Source organism: Haliaeetus albicilla, chromosome 1, assembly GCF_947461875.1.
Source record: "Haliaeetus albicilla chromosome 1, bHalAlb1.1, whole genome shotgun sequence".
Classification (NCBI taxonomy): Eukaryota; Metazoa; Chordata; class Aves; order Accipitriformes; family Accipitridae; genus Haliaeetus; species Haliaeetus albicilla.
In genome coordinates this window covers 79,190,854-79,200,346 of record NC_091483.1, presented here as the reverse complement: position 1 = coordinate 79,200,346, position 9,493 = coordinate 79,190,854, and the positions used below count along the sequence as shown (strand labels likewise).

At 47.6% G+C, this 9,493-nt stretch overlaps 1 protein-coding gene across 1 annotated transcript; it reads right to left on the bottom strand.

Annotated features, from left to right (window-relative positions):
• Positions 1-298: 298 nt before the first annotated feature.
• Positions 299-8,665, bottom strand: LOC104319638 (histamine H2 receptor). The gene is made up of 4 exons (XM_069788344.1): positions 8,331-8,665; positions 7,919-8,207; positions 2,354-2,530; positions 299-1,268 (listed from the first exon to the last, which is right to left on the bottom strand). Exons 1-4 carry the CDS (start codon positions 8,347-8,349, stop codon positions 593-595), a joined length of 1,161 nt encoding a protein of 386 aa, XP_069644445.1. The 5' UTR covers positions 8,350-8,665; the 3' UTR covers positions 299-592.
• Between the last annotated feature and the right edge of the window lie 828 nt (positions 8,666-9,493).

Here is a 9,493-nt window from a genome sequence, read left to right as displayed (position 1 = left end):
ATGGTTCACTGAAAGCTCTGAACCTCTCGATATTTCAGAAGCAAGTGAGTTGAACCCTAAGCAACAGCCCAGACTGCACAGTGGTGCCTTTGCAAAGAAGTGACCTCTGCTCTTTGACCACATCCCTTCTAACTCCCATACACAGATTGACACACGTGGAGTTACCAAAACTGGTCAAATTTGTAATGTAAGCTGCAAGATGAGAGCTACAGTGGCTTCATAAGAAAGAAATACTGTCCCACCTTACATTGTGGATCACCAGGATGTACACAAAGACAAGTTCACATTATCACACAGATTTTTTTTTTTTTTCCCCCAGCATGAACGTTGATTTTGTCTTAGGAAATGCTCATTAAAAAAATAATTACCCAGGAAGGAATTAGCTCCATTAGTTATAACAGATTGCCCCTAAAATATCAAAGTTCCTTGTCCGTAAAACTGTGGAAGAAGAAGAAATGTATCTTTGTCCTATGCCCCCAGCTGTAATATTCCAACTCGTCCTTCCCTTATTTTCCTACCCATTATTTTTCCATTAGGATGTGCTCTGGCACTTTCTGTACCACCACCTCCAGCAACTGATTCTGAATCCCGATTATTTGGGTTTGCCCTTTAGGGCACCATTAGGCACTGGCACCGTAATGCTATATTCTAGGTCTGGAGCAGTCTTGGAAAACGTGGCTATGGAAACCATGTCTTCTCCAATGTCCACCTGAGACCTGTGCCTGCAAATGAGCAGCTTCTTCAGGGCCCGTTGGAAGTCCCGGTTCAGGAAAGCGTAGAGCATTGGGTTGATGGTGGAGTTGCAATACCCTAACCAAGTGATGATCTTGAAGGTGTCAACCAAGACCGTGCTGGTGGAGTCGGTGCCTCTGGCAGCGAGCCAGACGTTGAGGACAAAGTAGGGCAGCCAGCACAGCACAAAGACCGAAATGATAATGCTAATGGTCCGCGTGGCCTTGTTCTCCAGCTGCAGATGGTTCTGCCGCTTGCTGTTGGGGTGGTAGTGAATCTCGAGGGTCTGAGACATGATACGAGTGGCCTTGAGCCGCGAAGCACGGTAGATGAAGAAATACATGCTGCACATGACCATGAAGGGGACAAAAAATGCCAGAGCAGAAGCCACAATGGCAAAAATCCAGTTGGTGACAAAGATGCATTCTCTGCCTGCATCAAAGTCCACCCCGGGGATCTCGTTCCAGCCTTGCATGACGGGAAGGAAGGAAATGAGGGAGGAATACAGCCAGACCGTGCAGGTCATCACGATGCATCTGCGAAAGGAAAGAGACGGGGAGGGGAGAGAGGGTCTGAGTAATGTTTAGAGTTGAGAACATCCAGTACGATTCGATCCCCATGGTAACCCGTGTGGGATATCGCTGCTCAGCAGTCCCACAGGGCTTGGAGAAGGGAAAAAGCTGGGGTACAATTAAGTCCATACATGAGTATCTCTAACGACTGGGTAATTGGGTCTGCGGTTTACAAAATTGGGGTCGGTGTAAGAGATGCTCAGAGCGGACTGAAAAAAGAGGAGGAAAGGCTTTACAGAGGATTTTCATTAACATTTAAAACAACAGCATGTAGATTTTTCTGTTTGGTTTCAGGTTTAATATCTGGCCACTACCCTCTGAGGAGCAATAGGGCTGGAGCCGGTGGACACTCGATGCTCAGTACCACTGCAGCGCTCGCTCTGCGGCACGGTGGGCTCCCTCCTCGGTTCGGCGACTGCCTGCCCTCCACAAATCGTACACGGCAAGGGTTGCAGTGGGAAAAACATCCCCAAAAGAGCCTGAAACCACCTCCTAAAGCACCCTGCAGCTGCAGCGTCCTCTCTGCCCACCCTCAGACAACTTTCCCCACCCTGCAGTCCTCATTTCGACATTTCACGTGAAACCTTGACAGAGGCTTAGAAACTCGTCCCGTTTTCTCCACATTTCCCCCATGAATATCGCTTTGGAAAACATTGTAAATTTAAGAAGGGGAAGACTACCGCTACATGCATTCTTCTGGGTGTCATTTTCCCCTAGTCCTTTGGAAAATTCCCATGAAATTCCTGCAAAGGCCAGAAGTTGTAGGTACAAGTCAGCCCACATCACTGGCTTCTACCCCATTTTGATCTATCCTTAGCTCAAAAAGTGCTTTCCCAGGAGCACCATCAAACCAGCTCAGCTGCATTCTCCTTTTCTCCTGCACCACATTAAAAATTGTCTGCAAAGTTTTAAATGGTTCGAAGATCCTTTTGCCACCTCACTCTGCTTTTGGGCAGCAACTGTCAATAGCTCGTTTGGTCCCGAGACAATATAGACCACGGCCAAGGAAAAATTTGGAGCGACCCAAAGTGAGGAGCAACTCCACTCACCTGCCACGGGACATCCTTCTTGAATAGTGGTACGGGGTCACCACGGAGCAGTATCTGTCCAGGCTAATGAAACACAACGTGACAATGGATGCGGTGCAAAACATGACGTCAAAAGAGATCCAGACTTTGCAGAACAGCTTCCCGAACAACCACATCCCCGTCACCTCGTAAATGATACTGCGAGAGAAAACAGGGAGAGATCAAAGCTAGAAGGGCCGATTTTATGCATTTCTTCAAGACTCCGCTGAAGTAGCACCACGTTTTAACACGGAGGGACTAAAGATGGGCGTACGGCTCAGTTAGACCGCAGGGTTTCATCCTCAAAGTGCAACCCACGGCAATAACCCCCAGGTGGGACATGGCTGAAGAAGACCAAACCTGTGCTTCTTGCCTGCACTCTGTTATAAGCAGGTGCCTCGATAGAGGTGCTTTGCCCCGCAAAGCTCCCCAAATTTACATCTGCATAGCTTTGTTTATCACAGATTTTTCCAGTGGTCCATGCAGCACAAACTTTTATGATTTTTCCCCCAATTCCTGTGGCATGGAAGAGGCTCCCTCCTCCAAGAAACTCACTTTTCACCGGGTCTCATGCTTCAAAACTAGAGGATTTCAACTCTTGGTTAAAAAAAAATAAAAATCCTAGGAGGAAGCCTATACGGCTTAGTACGTTATGTAGCTCACAAATGCCTCAGCGAGGTAAACACACCAGCAAAAAGCAGACATTATGCCAAAATTATTTCTAACAAAGTCAAGAGGGGCCTGTAAGAAGTGAGCAGCAAAGGAAGGAACATATGGCAGCTGTAGGAAGGCTGATGCTTGTTTCTATAGCATTCAATTAGATGCCGTGCGCTTCCCCTTTCTTTCAATAGCTTTCTGCGACTCCTGGGGTGCTGCTGAAATAACCACTGTGTGGGAATTTGATGCGAAAGGCTGAGTAACTACCTAGTCCTGCAAAGCTTTAATTATCCTGTAGCCTCACAGGTTGCTGGTCAAATACAGTGAAAATAGGGCTGCTGGACTGCAGTGCGCTCAGGTGGGCTCTGCCGTCCGGCAACGGCAAAAAGAGTCAACCTGATGTCAGAGGAGTCAGGAACCAACGCCTGCTCTGCATCTAATTAGCAACAATTCATTAAAAGGACTTGTGAAGGTTGTTATAGAGCATGACAGCTGCTGTAGGTGGGTACGGTGCTGCTGAAGGGCCCCAGCCCTCGGCAGCTTTTTGTTATGCGGGATGCTACGCAAAAATTCAAGCAAACCTTAATCTACAGCAGAACCTGTCCCTAAACCGTGGTGGCCTCCACACGGGCAGCATGGAGGGTCCCACTGCGCACCCATGGACAGGTTTCAGGGCTCTTTCTCAGATGGGGAAACAAGACATGTAGAAGTTGAAGCACGGGTCCGGTAACGGACTTGGGTGCCTTGTTGCCACTCCTCAGGAGCCTTCCTTACCCCCAGAGATGCTGCAAAGCCTGTGGGGTGAGCACCATGGCCTTCCAGAAGCAGACCGTGCTGCTGTCATGAACATCCCCGCACACGGATCCCAGCGGAGAGGGTACCCAGGTCTCCTCAGCACGTGTCTGGTGGGATGCACCTGACCTAGCAGATGTTCTCACAGTGCAGGGTAGTGGGTACCTGTTCCCTCTCCTCTGACGTAAAAGGTCTCTGCAGCTTGGAAATGATGCTAGTTCAAAAGGAATAATAAAAGCCCAAAGAAACGCACAGTATGAGCAGAAGCGAAGTCACCTCTGTGTCTTACTTATGCTTGCAAAAGAAAAGAGTAGCTGGAAATATTCAGCCTGGAAATGACTGGGTTGGCTGGAGTACCCAGGCGACAAGCTAAGCACAGCTGAACTGCTCCTGCAAACAAACCAAACCAGGAACGAAACAGAAGTCTTACTCTTATGAAATTAAGGGACCAGGCAACAACCTTGTCTTTCCTTTCTATCACATTTTCCTGAGCCAAACTGGCTCCTAAGGTAATTTCTTTTCCTTCTCTTTGGCATGTGCTAACTTGCCAACTGAGGAGCAAACTGCAATTCAAAAGAGCAACGTAGGCAAGAAGTCAAACCAGTGGGAAAGATGTGAAACAACAGTCACTCCATCAGCAGGGCCAAACAACGCCCAGTGGAGCTGGCAGGGTCCGTTCCTCACCACGTGGCCCACCAAGAGCTGGCCAGTCTTCACACCAGGCAACACCAGGACATTCAGGAGGGGCACAAAGCATCAGTCGTGCTCTGCTCTTTGGTCACCTTCGTCTTTTTTTTTTGTTTGTTTTTGTGAAATAAGACATCACTCTCCTAGGTGGGCTGTTTTCTCTCTGGCTGCATAGAGAATCCATTGGTTTTCATGGAAGGACTTCCCGCCCTCTACCATCCTTTGATAAGACAAGACGTAATAGTTTTAAACTAAAAAGAGGGTAGATTCAGACTAGACATAAGGAAGAAATGTTTTATGATAAAGGTGGTGAAATCCTGGCACAGGTTGCCCAGAGAGGTGGTTGATGCCCCATCCCTGGAAACTTTCCAGGTCAGGTTGGACGGGGCTCTGAGCAACCTGATCTAGTGAAAGATGACCCTGCTCATGGCAGGGGGGTTGAACTAGATGACCTTTAATGTTCCCCTCCAACCCAAACTACTCTATGATTCTATGATCTTTCCCCTCACATTCTTTACAGCTGTGGTCCCCTCCTCATCCTTGTTGTGCCCTTCTTCTCCTTTCTTGTTGGGCATGAGAAGCCACAGACAGATTTCCCAATGAAACATATTTTCATCAGCTTCTTCTCATTTCTTCCATACCTTCCTGAGAGCCTAGAGTAGGAATTGACCAATTTCCTTCCCCTTTGCGTTCCTAACTGAGCAAAACCTAGTGCCAAATTCCCTTTTTCCCCTTGCCAAGGAAGATGTCTTAGTCCAGTTTTGAGGGACGCTACCAGTCTTACGGGGGAAATTACAGCTGCCGAGACACCCACCTGCCTTCACTTTTTGCTACCGCTCCCTCCCATTGCCCAGATTGCAAATACCACGTCAGTAGGTGGGAGGCAGAAGTAACGAGGATGCTGGGTAAGTAGAAATGCCCAAACTCCATTTAGAAGAAAAGAAATCGAGGACAGATATTGCCAAGCACGAGCAGAACGTGGAGACACCAGAGGAGTCATCAAGTAGACAACAGACAAAATCAGAGAGGAAGCAGTGGTAGAGATTATCAGCTGGAACTCACTCCAAAGCAGAAATTGTTCAGCTTTTGTCTTCTTTGAGCAAATGGGGTGCTGCCGTTCCTGGGTTTGATTGGGGTAATGAAGAAGGTGATCTCCTGGAGGGATGGTTGGAATGGGTGGAAGAGCAGGTGATGCTGTGCATTCCCAGAGAGGAGCCCTTGAGACACCCGGGTTGGACTGGGATGAAAACCTTTCATTTCTGGGCTTAACAAGAACATGGAAAGAAAAAAAAATAGCCCAGGGAAATGCCAGGTAGCAGAAAGATTGTTGCTTTAGCTAATCTTTGGTGACCGACACACTCTTTTTCTCTTTCTAGGAGGCTGAAATTGTCTGCCGCATTTTATTGCAGTGAGCTCATCCATGCACTGGGAAACATCAGAGCTTCTCTTGGGAAAAATTAGTGGGTGCTGCTGTTGACAGGAGCACACGGATCGTTTTTGTATCCCCTCTGGGTAGGGCAGGGGGAACCACGTTGTTTTGCAGGCAAACCCAGCTCAGGCCCTGCAGACTCCACCATCACCAGTTGCAGCCCAGCTCCAGCCCAGTTTAGCCTGGTAGCTGGCAATGGGGAAGGAAGCGGATAGCCAGACTGCTGCAGCCACGTCAGCCAGGTCCTCACCCAAACACCCACTGGTGATCCTCAGGGAACAAGATCAGCCGACCTGGAGACCCTTTCCACCCCTGTCTGGCAAAGAGCCACTTCCACAATCCCGTCTTTCTCCAACATAGAGCAAAACCCCCGCTGCCAGCGATACAAATCTCCTGGTTAAGTCACTACCCTCATTCCCACCGGCTTTAAAAGGGTAGGAGAGGTTAGATCGTCCTCAACTAAGCTGCAATCCAAGCCCTTCGGGCAGGTATTTGTAGCACCAGGTGGAGGGGAGAGAATACAGGTGAATACAGATGGATGATTTCAGAACCTGAACTTAAAAATTCACCGAGCTTAGAATTGACACTGGCAGTAATATTTCTTAAAGGGCATCATTAACTGCTTTTTTTAAACCTGACACTATAAACTTATAACTCAGTTTGTAAGTGCTTGCTGGAAAAATATCTTTCGGTGCCAAATTCAAAAGCGTAGGCAGCCCCGTGAGAACTGAAGCACAGAATGTGACAAGAGTTCAGCTGCTTAATATTGCTCCAGGAACGCTAAATAGGGTGCAGCCCCCCATTTTACACAAACCTCTGGCCCTTTTGCAGCACAATACAGACAGAACCTACAAGTAAACTGGTTTCTGGGTTTGTTTTACTATGTTTTAGCCAGGTAGTGAAGCTCCTGTAAATATAAACCTCATGCAGGGACAACTGCCCTCTGAAGCGCCTCTTCCTCCATTAAATATAGGGGGATCCTAAATTACCCTACTTATACTAAAATAAAACCCTTACATTTACACAGAGAGAGGGGAAATGGCCTTTGTCCCCATGTCAACACTGCCAGTTATCCATGTGCAATGCAGTCAGGTAATGGGGGCAAAACAATTCCCCAAAGGCAGCGAATCCCATTTGTTATCCCACTGCAGACTGCGGTTCTTCTAGTCTGTTTATGCAGGCAAAAGATTTATTTTGCAAGGTCACTAGCTTTCCCCATGAACTCCACTGGTATGTTGTCTGAACCAGCAGAAGCAATCAAAATTCTGTTTCACCAAGAATATGAAGAATAACATCTCTTCCTGTCAAGTTCAGCAATATGAAATCATCCATTTTTCTTATGCTAGTAAGGAACTATTTTACTTTTCTCTCCCACTACCGGAAAATAAACGATAAGGTTGAAGAAGTGTAAAATCAAAAGCACAGAATTTAAATCCACTGATCTTAATAGTCATTCTTGACTAAGAAAAATGGGGGGAAAATATACTCCGTGATTTGCTCTACCTTTGAAAAGTTAGCAGGACCAGCTCAGTCATTGCACTTAACGCTGACACACCAGCGGCAGTCTTCATCTCACATTCCCCAAACACTCAGAGCGTGCAAAATCATCTAGCAACCACGCTGGCCCTGCGTGCAACGCAGAACTAGTCCTGGAAGAGGGGACTCATCGCACCGGAGCCACCCGAGATGCTGGATAGCTCGTTCAGACCAGCAGCCAGGGTCCCTATGCAGCCAACAGGAAAAATACCCTTGGGAAGTCTCTCTCCATTCATTATAAGCGGACCCATTATAAAGGGTAGGGAAACTGAGGCACGGAAGCACATCTAATGACCGACCCACGGTTAAGCTCTTTGGAAAGCCCAGCCCTAAGCACAGCACGTGAACTTCTAGCCAGCCCTGCTCAAAGAGCAGCTGCTGAGCTGGGAGAAATGACGTTGCACGCTCACACCGCTGCCTGACCTTACCTTACAAGCACTTCTTACCTGAAGGGCATGACCAGGCAGGCTACGAGGAAGTCTGCCATGGCTAAGGACATGATAAACATATAGGTGACGGTGCGCAGCCTCTTTTCCACCACCGGGCAGATGAAGACTATTGTATTTCCCAGGAGCGTGATCAAGTCAATGAGGGTTAGTATCAGCCCAACCACCACCTCGTGGAGGCCGATCCCTGCCCAGCTGCCACCTCCTTTCACAAAGGAGGAGGCAGCAGAGGAGAAATTAGAGAACGAAGATTCATTTTTGTCCATCAGCATCTTCCCACCGTTAAAATCTGAAAAAGAGGAAAGGGGAAAAAAAATAAAGAGGGACTTTAATGCACATGACTTGTAGGTCTATGAAAGGAATTACAGAAATAATGTTTATCCTTCTTTTACTGCAAGAAAAATCCACACACCCTGCTGTGTCTGTGCCATCACTGTCCCATGGTTATCAGTCTGTTAGAAGTGTCTGAAATCCTGAGGGTGAGGATAAATATGCGGTACTGGCTGAAGTCCTTCATGGCAATGAGAAGCACTCCTGTCAACGAAAATGCATCATCAGGTGAAGCTTGATACAGAAAAAAGACAAAAGCACTGAGAGCAGAGAGAGGACAAGCAAGCGACTGAAATCCAAAATTAAAGCAGCTCTGCTAAACCCCACTGAACAGCGTGCCCTGTTCACAAAATATGGGGGCTGGAGCCAGATGATCTTTAAGGTCCCTTCCAACATAAACTGTTCTATGATTCTATATTCTCATTATCACCTTTGCCACCCACAGACCAGATGAGGCTGCTTGCCCAGGCTGGCTGCTTCCATAACCCCACTATTCAGTACATGCTCTGCCCTGGTACTTTTTTAGGCTCTGAAGTTAAGAGCTTTTTACTCCCATGGTGGGCAGCTCCATCCTACAGTCTGAATGGCCACACAGAGCTGCCAGCAACCACACAAGGAGCAAGTAAGCAAGTAATTGAGGTGTCTCAGGTGCAGCAGTGACCTCGGATTTATGTCCCCTTCTGTGCCCAGCTGGGAGAGGATGCTCCCAACTCCACAATTGGGCACTTCAAGTCAAGGAAATTCATGTGCTCGTGTCCACAGCTCAGTTCCCAGACTCTGACTGAGCGGTGTCACGGGTACCTGGGAAGGTGGGAATGATGTGCTGCAAAAATTCCGGCAGTTCAAAATGCATTGATGTGGCTGATGGGAACACAGAGACAAAACCTGTGGGGAAAAGAAAATTATAGAAATATTTCCAGACATCAAATTGTTATATTTGAATACCACCACTGCTGCTGTGACTGGGCTCTGCTTCCACAGTACCCTCAGGTAAATCCCACATCTCCAGGGCATCACTACTGAGTGCAGCATGAGAATGGGTCAGGATAAACATCCATATAGTCCAACATGCCTTATCTCACGGTGGCCAAACCTTGCCTTAGGAAGATTAAAAGAACAACACAGCAATGTATCAAAATTTCCCCAGTGCCTGTTTTTCCTTCCAGCAGCCCATGATCCAGAGTTACTTCTGCAGATGGTTTCAAGAACTTCTATATCATGAAGTTGTCCTGCTTCCCCTTTGGC

Excerpts from the sequence above, each read along its gene's own strand:
- LOC104319638 (XM_069788344.1), bottom strand. Across the intron at positions 2,531-7,918 it reads TGCCTGGTCATGCCCTTCAG|TATCATTTACGAGGTGACGG; the intron begins GTAAGAAGTGCT and ends TTTCTCTCGCAG. Across the intron at positions 1,269-2,353 it reads AGAAGGATGTCCCGTGGCAG|ATGCATCGTGATGACCTGCA; the intron begins GTGAGTGGAGTT and ends TTCCTTTCGCAG.